General features: G+C 41.7%; 1 protein-coding gene and 1 long non-coding RNA gene across 20 annotated transcripts in view; both read left to right on the top strand.

The window, feature by feature from the left end:
- Window positions 1-27,654, top strand: part of GARNL3 (GTPase activating Rap/RanGAP domain like 3) — a 172,112-nt gene that overhangs the window by 79,749 nt on the left and 64,709 nt on the right. For all 19 annotated transcript variants that reach the window (XR_013405550.1, XM_015116802.3, XM_077967920.1 and 16 more), the window contains 5 exons: window positions 8,058-8,157; window positions 9,890-10,008; window positions 14,639-14,703; window positions 17,358-17,421; window positions 21,752-21,778. Coding sequence is in view for 18 of the 19 variants with exons in the window: in XM_015116802.3 (XP_014972288.1) it covers window positions 8,058-8,157; window positions 9,890-10,008; window positions 14,639-14,703; window positions 17,358-17,421; window positions 21,752-21,778 (375 nt within the window). In the remaining variant the exon portion in view is untranslated. The remainder of the gene's footprint in view (window positions 1-8,057; window positions 8,158-9,889; window positions 10,009-14,638; window positions 14,704-17,357; window positions 17,422-21,751; window positions 21,779-27,654) is intronic.
- Window positions 721-6,848, top strand: LOC144335113 (uncharacterized). The gene is made up of 2 exons (XR_013405560.1): window positions 721-840; window positions 5,286-6,848. It is a non-coding gene; the product is annotated as an uncharacterized LOC144335113 (long non-coding RNA).

Here is a 27,654-nt window from a genome sequence, read left to right as displayed (position 1 = left end):
TTCTCCTCAAAATATCCTGACCAGATTCAGTCTTCCTCCGTCACATCCCACAAGTATAAGCAGGAGGTAGGGGAAGATAATGAAGGCAATGAGAAGCTTTGGTGGGCTTTGGATCTGACTTGCAGAAATCATTCAGGACTTTTGGGTCTCTGTGGGCATATACAGGCATGAATTCAGCATGGAGCAACGTGAGTTCATTTCCCTCCATTGTAGCCTTTCACAAATGTTTACCTAAAGGTCATAAAATAAGCATGAGTGTTTGCAGTGTTAAACTTCAGTTATCTGGAAAATGTACTCATCAGCTTATTTTCTCCTAACTTTCTAGTTGATGTCAAATAAATAATGTGTTCCTGTTTCATTGTCAACTTAAACTGCTTGGAGAAACAGAGCTTCTGTATCTCCAAGATCTTTTGTAAAATAGATGACACTTAAATTAGGATTTATTGTAGGTTAAAACCGCAATTAGGTACTACTTCACCCACTCCAGAAATGCAAGGACTAAAAAGCTAAAAGTTTGGTCACAGAATGTAGAACAACTAGAGCTCTCATATATCTTGCTAATGGGAGTTTCAATTAGCGTGTGTATATCCTCTTTGGGAAATTTTTTTGGCAGTATCTACTGAAACTGAACACACGCATCGTCTGTGTCCCTGGATGTATACCCAACAGAAATGAGTGCTTGTATCCACCAAAAGACAAACACAGTAATGGTCATAGTGGCTTTATTCTTTTTTTTTTTTTTTTCTTTTTTTTTTTTGAGACAGAGTCTTGCTCTGTCACCCAGGCTGGGGTACAGTGGTGTGATCTTGGCTCACTGCAACCTCTGTCTCCCGGGTTCCAGCGATTCTCGTGCTTCAGCCTCCCAAGTAGCTGGGACTACAGGCATGCGCCACCATACCTGGCTAATTTTTTGTATTTTTTGTATAGACAGGGTTTAGCTCTGTTGGCCAGACTGGTCTCAAACTCCTGACCTCAGGAGATCCACCCACCTCGGCCTCCCAAAATGCTGGGATTACAGTTGTGAGCCACTGAGCCCGTCCAGTGGCTTTATTATTAATAGCCAAAAACCAGAAACAATTCAAATGTCCATCAGTGGAAGAATTAATGCATAAATTGTGGTATTCATCCGGTGGACTACTACATGGCTGTGAGAAGGAGCGAACCACTGCCACACCAGTGACACAGGTGAATGTCGCAGACCAAATGACAAAGGATAAAAAGCCTGACTCGAATACACATCATATGATTTCATTTCCGTAACGCTCAAGAGCAGGTAATCCACCATGATAGAAGTTAGGACAGTGGTTCTCTTTTGGCATGTGCTTGAGTAATGACTGGGGAAATGAACAAGGGAGCCTTCTGGAATACTGAAAATATTTTCTGTATTGATCTAGGTAATGGTTATGAGGGTGTATAAATGTAAAAAAAAATCTTCGGCTGTACACTTCTTTGTGCACTTTACTGTCCACTAGTTCTACACATCATCAGAACCTGGAGCTTGTGTTCAGAGTTCTTCTTCAGGGTCCCGGGAAAAGCAGGATTTTTTTGTTGTTTTTTTGTTGCCTAGTCTCCATTGCTTTTGTCAGTTCCTGCATGCATTTTTGTCTTTACACCACATCAAATGTGGTTTTAGCAAGGGATGGGAAGTGTCTTGCTCTGCGAGACTCACAACATTTTTGGAGTTGGGTTATTTCCCCTGTGTTTTGGTTAAGTATTCAGTGAAGAGGAAAGTGAAATAGGTAACTTTTATTTTAATATATTTTAATTTTTAATTTAATTTTTTTTTTTTTTTTTTAGAAACGGGATCTTGTTCTGTTGCCCAGGCTGGAGTGCAGTATCACTATCATAGTTCACTGCAGCCTCAGCCTTCTGGGTTCAAGTGATCCTCCCACCTCAGCCTTCTGAGTAGCTGGGACTGCAGGCACACACCACCATACCTGGCTACTTTTTATTTTTTTATTTTTTAGTAAAGACAGGATCTAACTGTGTTACCCAGGCTAGTCTTGAGCTCCTGGCCTCAAGTGATCCTCCGAACTCGGCCTCTCAAAATGCTGGGATTATAGGCGTGAGCCACTATGCCCAGCCCAGTGAATTTTCATCATTAAAGAAAACTCCTCACATTGACAGTTGGTACTCAGCATGCCACTGCCTCTGGAGTCCCATCTCTCCCTCTGAGATGCTGAGCGGCGCCTTGCGCCTCCCTGTGGTGTTCCATTCGGTACTTGGCAGTGTTCTGATCTCTGGGAGGCAGACAGATGCAAGTGCTTTGGAAGTCTAGAGTTTGTAGGTCATTTTCCATGCCTTTGAATCCCTTTGGAAATCTGGTAAAACCTGTAGACCCCTTTTCAGAAGACATGAAATTAAATACATAGAATTACGAAGGAAAACAGTTTATTGAAATAATTATCGACAGGATTTTTGAAACCTAATTTATGATACAGTAATAAATATGATTTTAAAATACATTAAGTAGGCTGGATGTGGTGGCTCATGCCTGTAATCCCAGCACTTTGGGAGGCTGAGGTGTACGGATGACTTGAGGTCAGGAATTAGAGACCGAAACCCCGTCTCTACTAAAAATACAAAAATTAGTCAGGTGTGGCCAGGCGCAGTGACTCACACCTGTAATCCCAGCACTTTGGGAGGCCAAGGTGGGTGGATCACAAGGTTAGGAGATCGAGATCATCCTGGCTAACACGGTGAAACCCCATCTCTACTAAAAATACAAAAAATTAGCCGGGCGTGGTGGTGGGCACCTGTAGTCCCAGCTACTTGGGAGGCTGAGGCAGGAGAATGACGTGAACCCAGGAGGCAGAGCTTGCAGTGAGCCGAGATCAGCCTGGGTCACAGAGCGAGACTCTGTCTCAAAAAAAAAAAAAAAAAATTAGCTGGTGTGGTGACACACATCTGTAATCCTGTCTACTCGGGAGGCTGAGGTAGTAGAATTGCTTGAACCTCGGAAGCAGAGGTTTCAGTGAGCCGAGATCACACCACTGCACTCCAGCCTAGGCAACAAAGCAAGACTCCGTCTCAGTAAAAAATAAATACATTAATTAAAATACATTAAATAATAAATCTAGCAGCAGGCCTCATAAATACTGTAATTTTGAAGAGTGAAGAGTGTAAACAGTATTTTGAGATATCTGCAATCACTATAATGAATTTTGAAAATGTCTTTGATTTTTTTTTTCGTCAGCATGGTTACCAGGACTGTCCATTCTATAGTTTTTTTGCATGTATTCATAACTGAATGAAACACTAAATTTTAGTTCGAAGTTAGGGAAAATAAAGTTATATTTGTTTTGCCCCATCCAAGTTTATACCCCCCTTTCTGTGCTGGATTCTTTTAGAACTGGCGTAGAGCATTGTTTCTCAAAGTTCAGTTTTCATCAGAACCACTTGTAAAACAGATACTGGTGCCCCATTCATAGAGATCTTAAGGAAGAAGTTTACAATGGGCCCAAGAGTGCACATTTTAACAAATTTGAGAAGCACAGAACTAAGATCTGTTGCTGCTACCTAAAAGAAACTTCTCTGTGCCATCCCCGCATCTCTTGGAGGCCCCAGAGGTTTAAATGTCCTGATGACAGCTTAAGAGTTTACTCTCTAGGCGAGAGAGAAAGACGTTCATGACAGTGTTGCTTTTAGTAGAACAAAGAAAAATAACTGATAGGCAACTGATCAAGCACAATAATGTGCAATTATGTGGTAAATACATGGAGTTGTTATGATATAAATACGTATTTATTAATAATCATAGTGGGAAAATGTGATACCAAATAGGATGCATAGTATGATCTTTATATATGCAAATGAAAATTGTGAAACAATACATGAAAATGTTAATTTGAAAATACAGGTGATTTTTGTTTAATCTTTATTTTCTAATAAGGCTAACAAGTTTTTAATGTATCAAGGAAATAAAAGTTTTTTTAAAATCCAAAAAATAAAAAAAATTTTAAAAAAAAGAGTTTACTCTCTAGGCTCTGCTCTAGCTTTCTAGGATCCGAGGCCATGGGACCATGATACCAACTACTGTGGAGTCTGGCTGAGGCCAGCTTCCTTGGCTGGACTCCCCCTGTGTCTGGTCAGCTGATGCCTGAGGCGGGCTGGTGGGTCATGCCATCGCTGCATGCCCTGCAGTGGCATAGTGGAAAGGCCTGAAGACTGCCAGTAGTTCATGGTTATAAAGTAAATAACCGTTGATACTGAATCATGCAAAAATCCTACAAGGAACAAAGTCCAATGATACGCGTTCACCAAAAGGTCAAAACTAAGAGGTGATATCTTGAATAGATGATCAAAATTAACATCAACACTGAGGAACAGATGGGTATTTTGAAATATCATAAGCTGAGGACAAACCTCACTTACATGGTATTCCAGCCAAGTCTGCCTTCCCTGAATCTAACTGGGGAAACATCAGACAAACCCAGAATGAGGGGGGGAGATGCTGCATTCTTCAAAAATGTCGATGTCAGACACAAAGAAGGGAACTATAGACACTGGGGCCTACGGGGGTGGAAGGTAAGGACTGAAAAATTACGTATTGGGTGTTATGCTGATTACCTGGGTGACAAAATTATCTGTTGACCAAACCACTGCAACACACAATTTGCCCATGTACCAAGCCTGCACATGCACCCCCTCCAACCTAAAATACAAATTGGAAAGAAAAAAAACTAGTGACAGCCAAAAAAAATGTCAATGTCATAAAGACAAAGAGTCTGTGGAAATGTTGCAGATGAAGGGAGTCTAAAGAAACAATGAAATGATCCTGTACTGAAGAGAGAAAATGCTTAAAATGACATTGTTGACTCAATTGACAACATTGGAATACAGATGGTATCAATGTTAAACTTAGAAAAGTTGACAAAGCTCTACTGTGATTATGTAAGAACATAGCCCTACTCTTGCGAAATACACATTGAAGTATTTAGGGATGAAGGCTATTATTTTACATCTGAATCTTAAATGGTTCAGAAAAAATATTGTATATGTGTGTATGTTTGTATGTGGGGGGTGGTGTGAACAAATGAGCCAGTGGGGTAAAACATTAACTGTAGACAAATCTGGTAAGTAAAAGGCAAACATGCTTTTTTACACTGCTCTTATTCTTTCAGCTTTTATATAAATTTAAAATTATTTCCAAATAAAAATGTATATGTCGGGCGGATCACGAGGTCAGGAGATCAAGACCATCCTGGTTAACCCGGTGAAACCCGGTCTCTACTAAAAAATACAAAAAACTAGCCGGGCGAGGTGGCCAGCGCCTGTAGTCCCAGCTACTTGGGAGGCTGAGGCAGGAGAATGGCGTAAACCCGGGAGGCGGAGCTTGCAGTGAGCTGAGATCCGGCCACTGCACTCCAGCCCGGGCCACAGAGCGAGACTCCGCCTCAAAAAAAAAAAAAAAAAAGTATATGTATGTAGCAATAGCTAGTTTTTTTAAATTCCAGAAAATATGATAAAAGCAAAATAATACTAAAATTTTCACCTACGTTTTTACTCCTTAATAGGCTTAAAAGGCAGGACATAAAAAAGGACACAGAAGAAGACGTAATGGTTAAGATAAAAAAAGAAAAAAGAAGAAACCTCTGGAATTGGAACCGGTTTCGGTTCCAGCTCCACTACTTATTATTTCTGTAACGTTGGGCAACATGTTTAAACTCTCTCAGTCTCAATTTCCTCATCTGAAAGTAGGGGGATAAAATAGAATCTATCTCATAAGGTTGATGGGTGGTTCTGGAGATAATGAATATAAAATACTTAGCCTAATACTTGGCATTTAGCACTCTCTCAATGCATGTCAGTATTTCCAGAGCAATGACAAGGACAGAAAGCTTCCCATTTCATTTTGTAAGGTAACATAACCCTGAAAGCATGACAGAAACACAAATAGAAAGGAAGCCTATAGATCTATCACACAAACAAATATGATACATAAATCATTTGTTAATGTCAAGCAGTCTATTAAAAGAATAATATACCATGACCTAGTAGGGTGCATTCCAGAAATTAAGAACTTTTCAATGCCAGAAGAGCTATTACTATATTCGTGATTCATTCGTTACATTATATACTATGATTCCCCCCATTTAACCTGTTCTCTCAATAGTTGCCCCCGAAAAAAGCTTTTGGTAAATTTAATTTTCGTTCCTGAGAAAAGCCTCTTTGTAAACTTCTAATTGAAGGAAACATCTTCAGCATGATAAAGAAACTGACCACAGACATCTAGTAAATCGCTAGAGGCATGTCAAAGTCAGAGAGCATGTTTCAGTAGTCTGTCTTACATATGTGGCACAATGGAGATGTCAACAAAGCTGCAATAGAGTGACATCAGTCATGCAGGAAAACTGACATCTAACACAGTCTCAGCCGATACGATGCAAGTTTCAGACATTTATTGTAAACAGTAATTTAATGCCTTATAAGGATTGAGAATGATAGAGTGTTCAATAAGTAGAACTGAGTTAATTGACAAATTGGGGAAAATTGGTCCTTACCTCAGAGCATACATCAAAATATATGATAAGGAATGAACTATAAAAATGAAACATCTAAAAGAATATAGAGGTAAACAGTTTCATTAATGCTGGGATGGAGGACTTTTTGATACTAATTAGGCAAAAGCCATAAAGGGAAAAAAAATGAAAAATTTGCTTATGCAAACATTTTAAAACATCTATGTGGCCAAAAATAGCATAGAACAAGTTTAAAAGCAAAAATTTGATCAGAAGAAATTATTTGCAATCTGTTTCAAAGATTTCACAAAAGAATATAATAATCAGAAAACTGGCAAAGGACATAAACAGGTAACCCACAAAATAATTATAAATGACCAATAAAAATATGAAGAAAAGCTACAATCTAAATGGCATACAGGCCAGGCGTGGTAGCTCACGCCTGTAATCCCAGCACTTTGAGAGGTCAAGGATCACTTGAGGCCAGGAGGTAGAGACCAGCCTGGCCAACATGGTGAAACTCCATCTCTACTAAAAATAGAAAAATTAGCCGGGCAAGGTGGCATTCGCCTGTGATCCCTGCTACTCAGGAGGCTAAGACAGGCAAATCACTTGAACCCAGGAGACGGAGGTTGCAGTGAGCCAAAATGGCACGACTGCACTCCAGCCTGGGCAACAGAGTGAGACTCCGTCTCAAAAAAAAAAAAAAAAAAAAAGTATACAAAGAAACACAAATAAAAACAACGTTGAGATTACATTTTGCCATTAAATTGTAAAGAGGCAATGTTGACAGTATAGGGAAGATGGCACCCTCAGCCATTGCTGGTGGAACTATAATTTTGTGTCAGTCCTTCTAGATGTCAGATTGGCATTGTGTTGCAGACCCCCAACAATGTACATACCCTTTGACAAAGCAATTTAACTTCTAAGAATTATCCTAAAGAAATAATTGAACAAGTAAGTATGCAAACGTGGAATTAGAAGATGATGAATGTTATTTACAATAACAAAAAAATTGGAAGCAGCCTAATTGTCCAGTATTATTAGTTATATCTATATAAATAAAAGGGTATAGAGCCAATAACATAGGATTATATTTATTGACATGTAAAAAAGTTATTGTCAAAGCAAGCCACAAAATATATTCAATATAATTTCATGTTATTAAGAAAAATACATATGTATATGCGTGGGGAAAAAATAAAAAAACAAAAAAAATACCAAAACATGGATGGATTCTAGATGAATTGTACCTATTACAGGGGTAACAAAAAGAAGGGGGTTCTTCTAGGGGGCACCAACTCCCAAATATTGTGGAACTTTCAGCCCAGAAAGGAGAGGTACTTGGTACCCGTTTTAGGAACAGCTGAACTCACTGGTTCACTGGTTATTTTTCCTACACCCCAAAGGCCTCCTGGATGCTTCCACGATGTGAATTTAGACAGGGTATCTTTTCGAATGAGAACATGCAGCCATAGCCCTTCAGCGTATGCTTTTAACAATGATTTTTCTGGTTCTTTGGCCTCTGGTTCATTGCCAGCTTCATGTTTTCTTTCTGAATAAGCCTCTTAATGTCACAACTTTGTTCCGTTACAGAATGCAACTGCTCTGCCTGGTACTTGGCGAAGAACAGACGTGCACTTAGAGAACCCGGAATACCACACCAGATGGTATTTCAAATATTTTTTGGGACAAGGTAATTATGCTATTGTGGTGGTAGGGAAGAAAGGGTATTCAAAATGGAAGTTAGTGTTAGTATAATTTCTGGTATCCTATATGAGTGAAACTAGCCATTTTAGAAACACTAACATCAGGGCATTTCACTTCAAGGTCAGTAGTAAGCTTTGTAGATTAAAAGATCCAATTCAGAGTCTCAGCCCTATTCAGAGTCTCAGCCCTAAGAGTTTTTGCTCATAGTTTCCTTTTTTTATGGACAGGCATTTTTATTCCTGGAGAGCTAAAGGAGATTAGATCATCTGAAAAAGTGATTTGAGAGAGAAGACGAATTTTCCAGGGTGGAAAAACAACTTTAGACTTAACAAGGCAATTGCCCTGTCTGTATTGGGTTTTGAATACTTAGTTCAAGGCAATGAGGGAGATAACTGGTTCCCTGAGCTCCAGGGCCTGTATAGCACTAGAGAGACATTGGACTGTAGACTCTGGCATCATTCATACATTCAACCATGACAAGTATTTATCACCTACTCCATGCCAGGCAATGTGCAGAGCAATGGGGATACAGTGGCAAAGACACTCATGATATGGGTTTGGATCCTGATCCTGCCATTATTAATCAAAGGACCTTACACTGGCTACTCTCCATTTCTCTGAGACGCGGTTTTCCTTTCTGTAAAGTGGAGATATTACGAGTGCACATCTAATAGGTCTGAATGGAAGTTTCAGTGAGATGCAGGAATAACACTAAGCCCAGTGCCTGACACATACTAACAGCTCAGTCATTAATAGCTATGTACATTTAAAGTGAAGGGCTCAAGTGAAAATATACTGAAAGGTGGAAAACAGGAGTGTGGCTAATTACAAAAGATTTGGAGAATGGAAGAATAATCACTATTTTGGGATTCAAAATGAGTTAGAGAAATTTTTTCTCAGGCTAATGTATTCATTTGTAGATATGATGCTTGAATGACAAAATGAGAGTGAGCAGACCTAAATGATGCCTTTAAAGAAATCTGACTCTGTATTATTGTAAGAAGTTCCTTTTTTTGGCCAGGCAAAATTTATTGGTGTGTGGGGGATATAGAAGCATTTATTTTAAAAAAAAGGAAATCAGCAGGAAAGCCGTCATCTTCCCAAATGCTTGTAAGTAGTGCTCAGAGCAGTGAGGACTTTAGAGAAAAATGGTGCCATGAGTTTGGATGCCTTCAGGTGCAGTAACAGAAAACCTGACTCAAACTGGCACAAATAGTAAAGGATATAACAAAAAACCCAGAGGCAGGGCAAGCCCTGGGGTTGGGGGATTCAGAGGCCCAGTAATGTCAAGGACCCAGGCCTTTTCCCTTTTTCTGCTTCTGCATCCTTAGTGTGGCAACTTGGCACTTGGGCTGGCCAGGTTCAGGGTCACAAGATGGTTTCAGCAATTCCAGGCATCACTTCTAGACTCCACCAGTCCAGAGGAAGAAGAAGGCAGTATTTAGAAGTGAGGAAGCCTCTCTAAAAGCCCCGTGGCAGATTTCTCCTCCCGTCTCATTGGCCAGAATTTGATCACATGTTCATTCCTGAACCAGTCACAAGCAAGGGGAAGAAGAATGCATGATCCCCCGAGAGAGATCAGGTCCATCCCAAGCTGGCTTTGGGATTACTGTTCCCTGAGCATGTGGGAAGGGCTGGACACCACCTGCAGTGTCCTCTACCATCTGTGACTGGCAGGATCAGTTGCATTCTCACTGCTCTAAACCTTTCTTTTCCAGTCCATCAGAACTACATTGGAAATGATGCAGAGAAGAGCCCTTTCTTCTTGTCTGTGACCCTTTCTGACCAAAATAATCAACGTGTTCCTCAATACCGTGCAATTCTTTGGAGAAAAACAGTAAGTATATGGCTCGTACTTGATGCAAAATTTATGCATCAGTTTCAGGAGATAACCCCTGTGATGGGGAACTGTGTGCCAGTTTCTTCCAGGGCATGCCTCATAGTCTTCTTGTGATTCACCTCTGAGAAGTTGACAGTGCCTTTGCCCAAAGCACCTTATTTTCTGCACCAGGAGACTGTTTCCTGGCCTTTTAAAAAAAAAAAAAAAAAACTTATTTATTTTATGCTTGCCAATTACAGCATTCTAGTCTCTTCTGGTTTAAATATTTTCTTTGAGATGACTCTGTCTCTTTTGGGCAAAGAATCAAGCCTTTCCAATTTTTTTGCCACCTCGTGCTCCTCTTGCGGTTGGTATTTGTGCACATGGGAGGGGGCTTATGAGACCTAATGGTCACAGAGGAGAACCGTGGATCCACATGGGCGCTCTGAGTTCTGTCTGATTTCCATTGTGGAGTGACTAATCCAACCTCTGAACTCCTGACCACGGAAATATAATTGATTCCTCTGGCTCTTTTGGGTCATTGGAAAGCATCTGCCCCTGAAACCCATGGTGCCAACTATTTGCCTCTTGTTGTAAAGTCACTCCTTGTCCTGATCCCAGGTCTCCGCTAGTCTCTGAATCTCTCAGAAGCTCTCCATCCCCTCCTGGGGCACATCCTCTATGAACCGTAGGTCAGATGTGAGGAGGCAGGACCGTTGCCATAGGCCTGCGTGTGTCATACTTCTGGTCATTAACACTTGCAGCCACTGAGTTGCTACCCTTCACCAAGTTCAAACCAGGTGCTGCCTGGACTTAAGATTCCTGTGCAAGGCCATGCCCGGGAAGGGGCCTCTGATTCAAATGCTCTCAAGTGCCTCCAGGTCTTCCCTTGACAGATTTACAGCATCCCACAATGCCTTCAAAGCCTGTCCTTGGCATGGGGGCATCAAGGACCCTGGCATCTACCTCTTGGCCGGCCTTCCTTCCTTCCATCCTTCTCTCCTTCCTTCCCCCGGTCCTTCCTCCCTCCCACCCCTCCTTCGCCCTCCCTCTCCCTCCCTCCCTTCAAGGCAGGAGAGGGTGGGTTTCCCTCTTCTTCCACCTTCCTGGAGTGGACTTTCTCAATGTCTATCTTCTTCCTCCAGGAAGTAGCAATCACATCCTCACCGAGATGACTGCCATGTATGAAGGGAGACAGAATGAGACAAATACAGGGGGAACATTTGCTTATTTTAATTGCCAAAGATACTGTCTGTATGACATTATAAGTTGTGATAAGCACTCTGAAGACAGAGAATGACAGAGCGTGCTGCAGGAGCGCTGCTTAGATGAGACAGTTTAGGGAAAGCCTCCTGAGGCGGCGCCCAGCAAACAGAAGCCTGAAGGATGGAAGGAAGCCAGTCATTTGGCGAGTAGAAGGGGAATCAGGGAGTGTTCCAGGTAGACGTAGCAACAAATGCGAGACAAACAAGGGTTACTCGTACCTGGTATTAGAGAAGTCAAGGAGGTGGAATTTAAACCCCAGGACTGCTGTGAAGGCAGCATAGGGGTAGGGCATGATGAGAAGTGCCAGTGCCTTCACCCAACACCTCTTCCCTTGGCCTTCAGTTATGTGTCAAAGACAGCAAGAGGGTTCCCAGTCGTTGATGGAAGTGCTGAAGGGAGGGAGGAACTGAGAAATCAAAAGTGAGCATTGGCACAAGGGGTCAGTTATTAAGCCCCTCTTGGCCTAAAACTAGTGCTAGAGGCTATGGGAAGTCCACAGAAGTATGTGACTCAGCCCTCGCACTCCCAGCTGCCAGCACATATCTTCTAGGTTATAAAGCAGTTATAAAACTAGCTAGGCCCGGCACAGTGGCTCATGCCTGTAATCCCAACATTTTGGGAGGTCAAGGTGGGAGGAGCACTTGAGCGCAGAAGTTCAAGACCACCCTGGGCAACATAGCAAAACCCTGTCTCTACAAAAAATAAAATAAAAACTTAGCCATGCATGGGGGCTTACACCTGTAGTCCCAGCTCCTTGGGAAGGTAAGGCAGGAGGGTGGCTTGAGTCCAGGAGTTCAAGGCTGCAGTGAGCTATGATTGCACCACTGCACTCCAGCCTGGGCAATAGAGCAAGACCCTGTTGCTACAAAATCAGAGAGAGAGGAAGAGAAAAGAAAAGGAAGGAAAGAGAGAGAAGAAGGGAAGAAAGGAAGGAAAGAAGGAAAGAAGGAAGGAAGGAAAGAAAAGAAGAGGGAGAGGGAGGGAGGAAGGAGAAAACAACTAGCTAAACATAACTCTATGCAGTCTTGCATATCTCTACTGTGTTTCTTCTAAATATACAGAAATGGCTCACACAAATAAAATATGAAAAATGATTTGTATTTATTGTAAAAATTCCATCCAAACAATATAGCAAGTGAAAAGAATTCAACTACTCAGAGATAATCACTGCAACAGGCTTCTAGACATCCGTCCATGTAGACACATACCTGCACACACACACCTGTTACAGGGTAATCTTCGACGTACACTTCTGCATCCTGACTGTGCTCACTGTTGCCTGATATGTACATGCACTTGACTCTATCTGAGCATTTGGTATTTCCACTGAACACAGAACCATTTTTCTTGAACATTGACTCTGGAAGCTACAAAAGGGAGGAGATAGGAAGAGTTCTACCAGTTTGTGGTGAAGAAAAACACAAACCCACAATCCCAGGAGCCTTGGGTTTCACACCCACATAGGCAGCTCACGAAGGTGTCACTGTCACCCAGTGCAGCACTAGAGCCCTCTGCTGTGCCACACATTTCCCCTGAGCTGCCCTTGGCTTCTCTTTAAAGCCAAGGCTTCTCTTTAAAGCCTTTGGGCTGGGCATGGTGGCTCATGCCTATAACTCCAGCACTTTGGGAAGTCAAAGCAGAAGGATTACATGGGACCAGGAGTTTGAGACCAGCCTGGGCAACATAGTGAGACCCTGCCTACTACAAAAAAAATAAAAATAAAAATAAAACTGCCTTTGATGTGTTGGGTAAGAAAAGGTAGACAAGGTAGGATCTGAGCTAGAGGGGCAGATTCAAGACAATCTCCTAGACAGGGGATGCAGTGTAGGCTGGGGCCAGTTAAAAAGCAAAGCCCCAGAAGAACTCGGGTTTCAATGGGAAGGATCTGTAGAATCAGAAAACATGCATTTCTATCTTAATATTCCTCTATAATATTGGAAAGAAATTTAATCTCTGTAACACAAACTACAAAAAGAAAAGCCCAGCCCAGTTTCCATGGCTAATGGAGAACCCATAAGAAGGGCTCTCTCTAGTGCAGCTTCTCGTCCTCCGCTCCAAAGACATCCTCCTCCCTGGCCTGGAGAGGGCTGAGAGTAGCAGGCCTCCGAGGGTGTAGGCATAAAAGTTTTGTTTATGCAAAGAGACCGTGGGCTTGGAAAGTTCAAAGAACTTCTCTCCCTTGCTATTGTTCAGAGCTTGGACAGATGAATTGGCAGGTATATCCCAATAGCACAAGAAAAATCACATTTCTTTGCCTGTTCCCTAAAAGAAACATTCTTACCCTCCTCTAGCCGTTTGTGATGACAATTTTATTACTAGTCAAAATCAGGAAGAAAGTTTTAAATGTACAGTATATGATAATCCCGTTTGCTAACTGTGTAGTGTGAAGCCTTTGTGGATTCTAAATCTATGTCACCTCTTCTTAGACGATTAGGAAGAGAATAGCACTCATCTGTTCCGGGTGGTGTGGATGTGAGACTGAATCAGTTAGGCAATTCTTCTTTCCCTTTTTAGTCAAAATATATTCATTGAGTATTCCTATGAATGAGTCATAGTTGGTACTCATTTAGGAGAAAAGAGACTTTAAATAAGAAAACACAGATAAATATAAAAGCATGCATTATGAAAACCTCTCTGAAAGATTCAGGAGATTTCTAGTTCCAAAAGTTTTTGACTGGGAGACATTATTTTTGGGTCCCATTGAACATGTGGAGACTGTTGTCTTATGGTCTTTGAGGCTTATTTGATGCTTGGCTTACAGACCGAATTCCCAGCCAGGCACAGTGGCTCATGCCTGTAATCGCGGCACTTTGGGAGGCTGAGACAGGCAGATCACCTGAGGTCAGGAGTTTGAGACCAGCCTGGCCAACATGGCAAAACCCCATCTCTACTAAAAATTAGCCGGGTGTGGTGGCACATGCCTGTAATCCCAGCTACTTGGGAGGCTGAGGCAGGAGAATCACTTGAACCCAGGAGGCGGAGGTTGCAGTGAGCAGAGAGCGCACCACTGCATTCCAGCCTAAGTGACAGAGCCAGACTCTGTCTCCAGAAAAAAAAACAAAAACAAAAAAAACAGAAAAACAAATTCCCTTCTCATCTGGTTCAGATGGCTCAGGTGCTCTCCATAATACCTAAGACACTGAAGACCTGTATGTTGAAGGCCATGCTGAAATCCATACATGTTGGGGTGGAGACAGCCTGGAAGTCGCTATCAAACCTGAGCAAGATTGTTTTCAGTCATAGAATGTGTTTATTCATATACATGCCCCTTGAGGAGAAAGGAGAAAGACTGGGCATGGGTTTCTTTTGAATGGCCAGAGGGGCTCTTTTGGAGAAGGAAGTTGTAGAACTTGTCACTGATTTGATGTTTGGACTTTTCCAGGGTACCCAGAAAATATGCCTTCCCTACAGTCCCACAAAAACTCTTTCTGTGAAGTCCATCTTAAGGTGAGTTCTAATGGGTAGAAAGCCTATGCGTGGATTTGGAGCCCTTTATACACTGTTTTTTCCTGTAATCATTCTGATGTTAACTTTCCATTGTCTTGAGCCTTGACTGTGTGTGAGACGTTTTGCTAAGCACTTGGCATGACATGCATCACCTCATGTCATCATCACAGCAACCCTGTAGGGCAGGTGCTATGACTGTGCCCATTTTATAGATGAGGAAATAGAGGTTCAGAGAGAGAACGCCAAGATCACAAAGCAAGTGTGTAGTGGAACCAAGGCCTGAGTCCAGGTCCAACTGATTTTGAGCGTTGCTCTTAGACATCTCTCCATACTACATTAGTTGCCAGCTTCTTTTTTCTTGCATGCACTCAGATACTTTAGTTTTATAAAGATAATCAAGTAATATTTTTCCTTCCATTTTTTCCACCTTGAAATAGAAACCCAGATGTCAGCAAAGAATGTACTTATTCTTCACCAGACAGAACGTTAAATGGATGGAACATCTGGCTGCTGCCTGCTCAGCTGCCTCTTGTGCCCCCACCCTCCCACCTCCCTCTCATCTCTGTCTTATCTTAGGTGGCAGCCTCCCCTAGGGATTGCCACCACTTGGATCCAGCCTGTGGCTTTGTTACCAGCTAAGATGTTACATCATAGTAATGGTAGCTTCTGTTTGTCAGGCACTGTGCTGAATGCTTTATGAATGTTCTCTGAGTCAATCTTTAAACTAGCTCCACACAGTAGATCTATTATTATCTCCACTCCACTTATCAGGAATTGGAGCCTCAGAGAGGTGAAGGGATCTGACGAAGAGCTCAGAGCTGGTAAATCAAGAGCTGGAGTCCTGTGACTCCAGAGCTTGGGCTGTTTAACCACTAATGCCCTATTGTGTGAAGGACAAAGCTTACCTCATAGCCCTGGTGATTTCCTCTCTATTCATCTGCAGCTACCTGGTGGTAGATGTGTTTCCAGTGTTCCCAGGTGACACGTAATAGCCACAACTCATCCTTACCAAAATGGCTCTTACAGCGACAAACTTGACTGTATCTGTTGGGGATTGCATCTGGCTGATTAAAAGGCACCAAGGCCAGGCTCAGTGGCGCACACCTGTAATCCCAGCACTTTGGGAGGCCGAGGCAGGGGGATCATGAGGTCAGGAGTTCGAGACCAGCCTGACCAACATAATGAAACCTGTCTCTACTAAAATACAAAAATTAGCCAGGTGGGGTGGTACACACCTGTAGTCTCAGCTACTCGGGAGGCTGAAGTGAGAGAATTGCTTGAACCCAGGAGGTGGAGGTTGCAGTGAACCGAGACCACTCCATTGCACTCCCACCTGGGTGACAGAGTGAGACTCCATCTCAAAAAGGAAAAAAAAAAAAGGAACCAAGATTAAGAAGTGAAAAACGTTATATCACACTTTCAAGCTTAATTTGGTCTCTAGATTGCAGACCTCTTCCTGTCTGCTCTGTGCCTTCTGATTTTTCTTCTGAGCAGTTCTAAAGCCTGAGTTAAGCCTCTCCACCAAGAGGCTAACATTTTTCCTGAGCACAGAAATATCCTGCTGCTTTCAAGAAACTATAAATCTTATTTTGCTTGGAGAGTAATACCTTAAATTGTACCGGTTTAAGATTTCTGTGAATTCTTTTTTCTAAAAAGAAGTTTACTCTAGCTCCTTTCTTCTCTGTTTAAAAACTAGGCCTTTCGTTTTGTTACAATTTCATTTAGTTGTATGAGCAAGGCTTAGCTTTTCAGTACACCCTCATAGCCAGAGCAAGGTACAGCAAGATTTTAAAGATATGACAAACTACACATTCTATAGTTGCTGCCAGCAGAAGAAAAGATTTTATCTTCTTTTGTTACAAGAATGAGAACTCGAAAACTTAAAAGGAAATTAAAGTATAAATACGATGGAGTCACATAAGCCTGGATTCAAGTCCTGGCTCTGCTCTTTACCAGATTTTTATCCTGTTATTTAACTTCTGAGTTTCAATTTCCTCATCTTTAAAATGGGGCTAAAATATTACTTGCCTCATAAGAACTAAATGAGACAATTCATGAAAAGCATTTATCACAGTGTCTGGTGTGTTGTAAGTACTCTAGAAGTTCGGTATTATTTTTAATTTTCACTTATAAATATTGGAATATTAGCTGAAAGGAACTCTAGAGATCATCTATTTCAATCTCCTTGTTTTACCTCTATAGGAACTTAGGTTCAAGGGAATTTACGTTGCTTGTCCAAAGTAAAACATTGTAAAAAGTCTTGTTAAGGATGGTCTTTTGCCCTATGTGGCATAGAAATTTCAGTTAAAGCTTAATTACATTCATCACTTTTAGTAAATAAAAATAAGAATCTGGAAGAGCAGCCAAGGTTACCTGAAACAGATGTGCCTGATTTCTCTCTCTCCTTCTCTTATGAGTGTCACCAGGAGCCAGTTATATAAGTCAAGTACATGTGGTGTTGGTTACCTTCATCTGTTTGTTCATTGATCACTCATTTGTTGATTTGTATCTTCTGAGTGAGTGTCAGGCCCTTTAGGGAAAACAGCTGTGATTTTTCTAGAGGCTACTTTTTAGCTTCTCTGAAGAACCAAGTCTTGCTCTATATTATTTAAGTTTCCAGCATGCTGCAGCTCATCCTGTCCATTCTATTTCAGTGCCATGAATCTGGACAAATTTGAGAAAGGCCCCAGGGAAATTTTTCATCCTGAAATACAAAAGGTAACAGAAAATTTTATACTTCATAATGATACAAAATTGATTACAGCGTTAGAATAGAACTGACAGGTCATCAGTAATCCTTAGCCTAGGATACAAAGCGAAATCACCTGTGCAACTTAAAAAAATCATCATGGTAGAACCTCACACCTAAGGTTCTGATTTGATGGGTGTAGGGTAGGGCCTGGGTATCTGTGTTTTTCAGAAGTTCCTCAAGTGATTCTGATGCATAGCCACTCCTGAGAACCGCGGAGTTGTCCTCGGTCCACGGACTAGCAGGGTGTACATTCAGAAAAATCTTATTGGCTTAAAAGCCACCCTTTTTACTGAGTAATATAGAATTGTGTGGAATGTTAAAGACATTTTTTTTTTAATTTGAGACAGGGTTTCGCTCTGTGGCCCAGGCTGGAGTGCAATGATGCGATCTCGGCTCACCGCAACTTCCACCTCCCGGATTCAAATGATTCTCCTGCCTCAGCCTCTCAAGTAGCTGGGATTACAAGTGCCCACCTCCATGCCCAGCTAATTTAGTAGAGACAGAGTTTTACCATGTTGGCCAGGCTGGTCTCAAACTCCTGACCTCGGGTGATCCACCCACCTCAGGCTCCCAAAGTGCTGGGATTACAGGCCGTGAGCCACCACGCCCAGCCCGGAATGTTAGGGAATATTAAAGAGATTTTTTAAAAATTAATAAATCAAAACATGGTTGATTGAGCTCTTACTCATGTAGTAGACTGTACTGGGTACCATCAAGGATAAAAGGTATCCAGAAAGCCATCCCTGTTTTCTTAGGGAAAACAGTCTGCCTTGGGAGTGAAAAAAATTTAGTCATAATTTAGGTGATGGTTTATCAGAATAATGTCAACCAAACTTTTGTCTTGTAGTTATAACCAATTTAGCTTTGAAACTTACAAACACAGCCGTCACTAATAGTGTGCCCGTCATGTGTGAAGCTGAGATTGAAGTAGTTGGGTACGCCAGGGATGGGTGACAAGGGAAAAGGCTGAAGAGGCAGGTTAGAATTCTATCCAGGAGGCAGCAGGGAGCCAGTAGAACCTTTAAGCAGGAAGCATCATGTTCAAATTTGCTTTTAGGTAAATAGTAAGAGGAGGATTGATTGGAACATGAACAATTTTTGCTTGCATATCTTTAAAATACGGTTAGCTTTTAAAATAAGGTTATTGACTCTCGGCTTACCCCAAATATAGAGAGTTGTGAATTCCCATATCTTTTGTTTTGATGTAATTTTTAAAATAGTATTTACACCCAGCCTCAACCTCAGACAGAACTCAGGCAAAAATGGGTATGTTAGGTTAAACTGTAAGCGTCTTTAAGCAATCCAGGTTTATTACAAGTGATACTTTACAGCAAATTTTAAAACAAACTAGAATTATAAATATGTGAGTACCCGTGTGCTCTTATGACTTCACTCACACAGGTTATTATTCCTAATCCTTCTTTAAGCCTTAGTCTTATCCCCCACACTAACTCTGCTTCCCAGATACTGAGCCCCCAAACCCACAGAGCCAGCTCTGTGACACTTCTTTCTGCCTCTTGCTACTGAGCCAGTTCCCTCAGCAGAGCTCATCTCTGCTCAGTCATCCCTGTCTGATTTCTCTAGAAGAGGAAAAGAAAAAAAAAAAAAAAAAAGATATAGCAGCATTCTGCCTATTTATATCACAAAACTCTGTGCCTGTTTTTACCAAACAAAAGGTACTTTTATGCTTTCCTATATTTGTGTTTTGGCTCTTTTCCCCTTAACAAAAGAAACCATTTGTGAACTTTCCCCTTGTCCTCTGTGTGTGTGTGTGCATGTGTGTGTGAATTTGCACATGTGTGTGAGGCTCAGAGATGCAGGGTGAAGGCTGTCATCACATTTCTGTAGATTTCTCTTAGGAACAGTTGAGCAACAGGCTTTAGGTAGAGAGGAAAGAGTTCTTAAAAATGGTAGGAGCCAGAGAGTAAACAGAAAGTAAACCAATTGTGTTATAAAGAAGGCATCTTTCCACAAAGAGGGAAGGTGGCTGGTGCTGTTTTTAAATGTTATTTGTCTGTTTCTGGCTGCAGTGTAGTGACATTTTCCTTGACCAAAATCCAGGAGCAATGTGTGATTAAGCTAGCTTTAAATGGATAGAGAAATCAGAGTATCTGTGTGTTTCTTCCCACTCCTACCCATCAAGTTTGTTTCCCAGTAGTTGTGATATGTTTCCTAAATGACCAGGTATTTTATAAAAACCGGTAGAACTTAATTTGATTTTTAAAACATTTCTAGGTTTAAAAAGTGTATGTAAAATCACTCTCCCAAATCTCATATATATGAAAAAAAATCAGTGTCAGCCTCAAACTAATGATTAGAATCATGCATACATCAAAAGCAATGCCAGTAGGACTGTATTAAGAAACACCATTACTAGCCAAAATTATACCTTCTGGGCTAAAATTACACACTAGAAAGCAGCAAAAAGGGGACTTCCAATGCTCACAAATTCAGGAACAAGAATATTTTAAAAATCTGAATCATGTTAAGTGGGACATTGGCAAACCAGGGCAAATTGCAAGACTATTCGCTTCTGAACAAACGTAATCCAAAATAAAGAAACTGCAACATAAATGTAACCTGACAGCCTATGACATCCCTCCTGCCTCTACAGCTGAGTGTTGAGACTCTAGCCCTGAGCTCAACCGGAACTCCTGTTGCAAGGCTCTGATTCCTTCAGCCTCGCCCACTGAGGAGCAGCCTGTATTACCAGGCCAGGGACTGGTTGCAAAACATCCCAGTCCTAATGCTTGCAGGGCTAGTGGCAATTGAGAAGCTGAGAGGTGTGACCCTTTTCTTATTCACCACAGTTAGCATGGAAGGAGCACTAGCCTGGGTGTTAAAAGGACTGGGCATGAAATTCAGAGCTGACACTTACAGGCCACATGACCTTAACTGGAGATCCAATTCCTCCATCTTTGATTCAGGAACAATTAAACTGCACCCCCCATAGAGAGAGAGAGAGAGAGAGAGAGAGAGAGAGAGAGAGAGATGTACCTACTGATGTACCCATAAAAACTAAAAGTAAAAAAATTAATAAAAACCACAAGGTGTTGAGAAAGATCATGGAAAGAGAGAATTTTGTAATGACATATACAGTGACATGCAAACATAAAGTCCCAATGTAAAAAACATATAACATAATTTTATTTTTTCCCAGAATTCAGAAATAATACAGCCAGGCGTGGTGGCTTACGCTTGTAATCCCAGCACTTTGGGAGGCTGAGGCAGGAGGATCACTTGAGCCCAGGAGTTGGAGACCAGTCTGGGCAATATAGTGGAACCCCATCTCTACAAATAATACAAAAAAAATAGCTGGGTATGATAGTACACGCCCATAGTCCCAGCTACTTGGGAAGCTGAGGTAGGGGGATTGCTTGAGTTCGGGAGGTCAAGGCCTCAATGAGCCAAGGTTGCACCACTGTGCTCCAGCCTGGGGGACAGAGCCAGACCCTGTCTCTTTAAAAAAACAAAAAAAGAATAAAATAATAAAGATGGCTGAGTTCTGAATGAAAGAGGCTTTCTGTTAAATAAAATGGAGGTTTGTGTGCCTCTTACAGTTCTTTCAGAATTGCCACATCTCCAGTTGATACAGCTCTTCCCCAGAGAGTCCTGGGCCAGAAGGAGGGTGAGGGTCCCTCCAGCCTCCCTGCCTCCATCTTGACCCTCGTTGCCTCTGCACTGTCCCCATGACTCACCTGGGCCATTCCTTCCCCCTCCACTCAGCCACAGAGTCCCTGTCAGAGCCTTGGCTTTGGTGTCCGCTTATCAACCAGAATCTACTTTTTCAGAAGTTCTGGAAAAGATGGGACTTGCCTGTAGTAAGTTTACAAACTTTTATATGGGGCGACTGAGAATGAAAAGGAAAGTACTTTAAGGTTGATTAAATCTCTGTTGTGTACCAGGTCTTCTACACACACTGACAGTGATCTTCACAGGGGTTAAGACCGATGTTATCCTTGGACCATGGAGAAGGAAGCAGAGACCCAAATAGATTAAATGACTTGTGCCCAAACACAGTTAAGAATGCGACAGCAGGGATTCAAAGGATTGTTTAGGTTTACTGCTCCATGCTGCTCTTACGAGATGGTATTACAGGGGAAAAAGATCCAAGACTCTTGGCACCCACCTTTGTCATAGTTGTTGGTTCCTCCCCGCCCAAAGCTCCTATAACCAACTTTTAAAATTATTTTCAAAATGTCAGTGTGAGAAAACCGAAGCTTGGCTTTCACAGCAAGTGAAAATGAAATAATTACTGTCATGCCTGGATGTAACTTTTAAAACTTTATTTGACAGGACTTGCTGGTTCTTGAAGAACAAGAGGTGAGTATTTCTATGGAAATATTTGCGCCTGCTCTGCCTCCGTGTTTGTAAATATACTTCTCCTTTCACTGTGAACCCAGACTCTGCTTTCAGCCAAACCTCCCTGTAGATTTGCACAGTGGTACACATTGCATGGAAAGACCTTACTGGCATGTATTTTTAAGGTATATTTCAGAATTTTCTATGCATCTAGCTATAAAGCTATGAAAACAATCAAACTACTTAAATCTGCTTGGAAACATTTACTGTGTTAAGCTTATGATCAGGGTGAGTAATGAGTTTTTAATTTTCATTAAAGTAGGGTATTTGTGCTTTATTAGGATACTCTTAATATACAAAATGCTGAATTTATTTGCATGTTGCCATTCCCTGTTGCCGCCATTAAAAATATAAATATATTGGATTTTCTAAGTATGTAACTAACATAGGGAAATATCTAAAATATTATTAATAGGCAATAGAGTAAATAAATTATGGTTTATGTATCTTATCCCTCTCAGTAAATAGCAATATCTTTTGTCTTGTTGCTTAGGCCAAACTTGGAAAAATCCTTAATCCATGTCTTTCTCTCTTATCCTATATCTAAGCTATCAGCACATCCTGGTGACATCTCTTCATAAAATATCCCTAATCCAAACACTTCTCAACACTTCTACCACAACCACTCTGGTGTGGGGATACCACCTCATCCTCTCTTGCCTGGGCCCTGCAGAGTCTCCTAACTCTTCTCCTGGCTTCCACTCTCCCCCTCTCTTCTGGTTTCCAGATAGTAGCCAATTGTCCTATTGAAACATGTAGAATCAGGTCATCTCTCTGCTCAAAACTCTAAAGGCTTCCTGTCCTGTTCAAAGGGAGGCCCTAGATCCTGACCTTGGCCTGCTGGAGCCTGCACGATCTGGCCCCTCTACGTCTCCAGTCGTCAGCTCCAGTGTTTACTGAAAAACACTGACCATACTGAATTCCTTATTCTTCCATCTCCTCAGAAAGAGCCTACAGTTCCCACTGCTGGGGATGCTTGTCCCCCAGATGTCCTCACTCAATCAGGACCTCTGCTCAGAGAGACCTTCCCTGACCACTCCGTGTAGAACAGTACACCTGCCTCTCACCCTTAGCCCCTTTGCTTTTTCTTACTGCTGGTATTTTCATTTGTGTGCTTATTATCTGTCTCCCCCATGAGAATAAAAGCACCATGAGAGCAGAGACTTCTTTAATTTTGTGTTCCAAGATCCTAGAACAGTAAAAATAGAAGGTATAGAGTAAACATTTGTTGGTTGAACAAGTGATTGATTGATTGATTGATTGATTGAATGAATACATTATGAAATATTATGATGCCATTAGAAAAAATAAGGTAGTAACACAAAAGGATAAATGCTTGAGAGGATGGATACCCCATTCCCCATGATGTGATTATTACACGTTGCATGCCTGTATCAAAACATATCAAAAACCTATAAATATACTTACTAATATATAATACACTATGCACCCTCACAAAAAAGAGTGAGATAGAGTGCCATGGTGTGAATGCTTGTGTCCCCCCCAAAATTCGTATGTTAAAGCCTGACTACCGATGTGGTGGTATTAGAAGGTGGGGCCTTGGGAAGTGATTAGGTCATGAGCAGGGAGCCCTTATGAATGGGATTAGTGCCCTTATAAACAAGGGAGCTTGTTCGCCCTTTCACCTTGTGGGTATGTAGCAAAAAGGTGCCATCTGTGAACCCAGAATAGGTCCCGCCCCAGACACTGAATCTGCTACTGCCTTGATCTTGGACCTCCCAGCCTCCAGAACTGTGAGAAATAAATTTCTGTTGTTTTTAAGCCACCTAGTCTATGGTATTTTGTTATAGCAGCCCAAATAGACCAAGACATAGACCTTTACTTATTGGCATGGAAAGATTTCCACCACATAGTATTTACTGAAAAAAGCAACTTATGGGACATTATTTACATATAATCCCAATTATGTTTTTATAAACAGATATTTGTATGTATATTCATTCATTCATTCATTGAACACATACTTACTGAGCACCTACCATGCATGTACCATGCACTGTTTGAGGCATTGGGGATACATCAATGAGCAAGACAAGGTCCCTTCTTCACGGAGCTCACAGTCTGGTGGGGTAAGACAAGCTACACAAGTAAACAAACAAACAGAAACATGGTAAGACCAGTAACCCCAAGAGCTGTGAAGAAAGTAATGCACAGTGGTGGGGTGTGCGGTGAGGGGTAGGTTTTTTACATTGAACAGAGAAGGTTTCTCTGAGGCAGCGACACCTCAGCTGATTCTTGAACATGTAGATGTAAATACAAAGAAAGGGCTGAAAGGATGCACCCCAAATTGTTGGTGGGAGTTACTTTTGAGCAGGATAGTGGAACTGGGGTGGGATGCAGCAGAAAGCAGACAAAGGGAGATGCCTGCTTTTTTTATTTTTAAGAGAGGGTCTCGCTATATTGCCCAGGCTGACTTCCAACTCCTGGGTTCAAGCGATCCTCCCGCCTCAGCCTCCTGAGTAGCTGGAACTACAGGCTTATACCACCATGCCTGACTACATTTTTATCCATATTTTGTCCATCTTAGGTTCATGTTTGTTGCAGGAGAATTTATGGATTTCATGTGTAATTTGTAAAAGGCAAAAAGTTAAAATAATCACATTTCTGGTAAAAATTTTAAAAATAAAGAAATACACAAAAGATAAAAGGAAAAAAATCACCTGCAGTCACAAAGACGACTGCTGTTAATATTTTGGTATATATGTTTGTTACATTTTATATAAAATTAGGATTATATATAGCTTTTATATGTCAAAATTACTCTGTTCATTAATCTACAGATACTTATTGAGCACCCACTGAGTGCATGCACATGCTTGTTGTAACAAACAAACAATAGAGAAAATGTACCGATAGGAAATGTGAACGCTCCCCCTGCCCTGACCTCACCACTTCCAGCCCCTGAAAGAACGCCTGTTCACTGTTCATTGCATCCTCCTCTGCTTTTTTTGAAACTCCCAAGTTTTGAAAAATAAGTTGTTGATCTCTATTTCTCAATTTTATTTCCTTACTAAGGGGATATTAGCTTGAGGCGACACTAGTCACTTGTCATGACCTCTTGAAGTGTGAACAATGGCCATGATCCTCCAGAGCTTCTCTGAGAGCTGTTTGGCGAGGCACTCTATTTAATCCTGCTGCTTCTCAACTGGTATAAATTGGGAGCATTTGGCCGGGCGCGGTGGCTCAAGCCTGTAATCCCGGCACTTTGGGAGGCCAAGACGGGCGGATCACAAGATCAGGAGATTGAGACCATCCTGGCTAACACGGTGAAACCCCATCTCTACTAAAAAAAATACAAAAAAACTAGCCGGGCGTGGTGGTGGGCGCCTGTAGTCCCAGCTACTTGGGAGGCTGAGGCAGGAGAATGGCGTGAACCCGGGAGGCGGAGCTTGCAGTGAGCTGAGATCCAGCCACTGCACTCCAGCCTGGGTGACAGAGTGAGACTCCGTCTCAAAAAAAAAAAAAAAAAAAAAAAAATTGGGAGCATTTATCCCAATTCCAGCCTATTCTAGTGGTAAACTATTAGCTGCAAAGATGGGCAGGGAATCCAATAAAGAATACTAGTGAGGCTCCTGAATGGTTAGCACTTTGGTAAAATGATGTCAGTGTCCTGAAATCCATGTTTTGTTTGCTACATAGAGAGGCACCCTCATGAGAGAACAGGGTATCCCAAGCTGTAATACACATGGAGAGAGGAGAGATGTGTAGGAACATGTGGAACCCTAGAAATATGGAGACATTGCCTAAACAAGAGTAACAAGGAAACAGGGGTGTCTCATTTTGAATAAGGCCATCATTTCTCAGTTCCAAAAAATTCTTCTGGAATCATTGAGACTTTAGTTTCCCCTCATAGTTTGTTTTTCTCAGAAGAACTATAATTCATAGCATACTACTGATTGCCAAGAATGTGACTGCATGTTTGTTTGTAATCAGGTTGAGTTCTGTCTTGTAAAATTTAGAACTTAGAATATTTAAATTCCATCCAGGTAGAAATGACAGATGTGGCCTTATCTGTATGTTGAATGTTTGAGCAAGACTTACATCCTGAGAAAACCCAGTGCCTGTGGATTCCCTCCAGCAGCACCTTCCTCCAGGGACCCGGGTCTGGCCTTGAGACCTTAAGAGCTCTGAATAGCTGGTTAAAATATTATCTGTGACAGTCCACTTGCCCCGATCAAACTGTCCCCTCCTAAAATATGAAATAACTCATTATAAAGAGCCATACCTTGATTTCTGGAGATAGGTGAAAACTTTTACTCATGGACATAATTTGGGAAGTCCTGGACACCATATTACCTAAATGAGGCTCTAAAAGTAGGTTCAAGTACTTAACAAGTACTTCCAGTCTTTCTGGAATCTCCTCCACCTGAAGCAGGAGGAATTCATATAATTTATAATTTAAACTGGGACCCTTTGAGAGTAATTACTAACAACATCAGGACGACAGATAAAACAGATAACAGTCAGGGCTGTCTTGGCAAACTTGGACACATGATCTCCCTACCTTGAAGATCCTACACCCTTGGGTGCACAGGTACTAAAAAGACCCCCATCATGCAACCCTTGATGCCTTACAGACTTTGCTGTTGTCTGACCCTAATAACTTGTGATGAAGACTTGACAAGACCTTGCAATACCAGTCTTCCTGGAGTCTCCCCCTGAAGCAGAAGAGGTCCTCAGCAGGGATGTGGCAGCATGGTGCCAGTCTCAGAGCAACCCTATAAAAGCTTGTAAAAGCATTGGCCAGTGATCAGGTGGTAGTAGGCCCCAGCTCTGCTTGTACATCTCAGTTTCACTCAAAACTTTTCAGAGAAGGTTATGCCATGATATTGGAAAGAATGCCGGATCAAAAGTCGGAAGACCCAAGTTCCAGCTCTGGTCTTACTGTTCACTTAGTTCCAGCCATGCGCAAGTCCCTGTCTTCCCTGAACTTCCCTGTCCTGTCTTAAAATAGGAGCATGGACTCAGTGGACTATAGGGTCCTTTCTGGCTTTAGCAGGCTGTCAGTTTATGGCTCATAGTTATGGTCGTTGACCTAGTCCTTCTGCTCTGACTTGCTAGCTGTCAGCTCAGCTGGACCTGATTCTGGGCCTACTGACAGCCTCTTGTTTTTTTCTCTAGTCCAGTGGTTCTCAATGTGGGGCCCCTTGGCCAGCAGTATCAGCATCACCTGGGAACTTGTTAGAAATGCAAATTATCAGGCCCTATCCCAAACCTCCTGAATTGAAAACTCCTGGGGTGGAACCCAGCAATCTTTATTTTGACAAGCCCTTCAGGTGATTCTGATGCCTAGTCAAGTTAGAGAACCACTACTGTAGTTCCTGCACTATTATTCTAAGAGGGTCATATGTCAGACCTCAAATTACTGTAGGAGCTTTTTAAGGGACCCTTGCGACATGTGGTTGCTGTCATCACTTCCAAAACAGAGAAAGAAAAGTGACAAGCTATAAAACCCTAAAGTGAATAGAGGTCCCTGAAAACGTTCTAAGAAATTTATCAAAAGCTAGTTTGTAAGGAAGCAGCGATCATTTGGAGACATCGTATGAAAAGTAAGTTGTTTCTGACAAAGTTTATTTCTTTTCTCATTTATTATGCATACAGTCCCTTATGTCATTAATATTTATTAATCTTTTCCAATGTACTGTGGTCAACACTGGGGATTCAATGGAAAGGAAAGAGTGTATGATTTCTCCTGCACAGGACTCAAGTTCTAGTGGCAGAAACAGATACACAAGTTCAATAAAAGATTTACGGAGTGTAAATAGTGCTTCGAGGAGAATAAACAAGGTGCTCTGATGGAGAATAACAGCAGGAAG

The sequence above is a fragment of the Macaca mulatta genome, chromosome 15, assembly GCF_049350105.2.
Source record: "Macaca mulatta isolate MMU2019108-1 chromosome 15, T2T-MMU8v2.0, whole genome shotgun sequence".
In the NCBI taxonomy this organism is placed as follows: domain Eukaryota; kingdom Metazoa; phylum Chordata; class Mammalia; order Primates; family Cercopithecidae; genus Macaca; species Macaca mulatta.
Note: the sequence above shows the minus strand (reverse complement) of the source record. Positions and strands in the feature narration are given on the sequence as shown.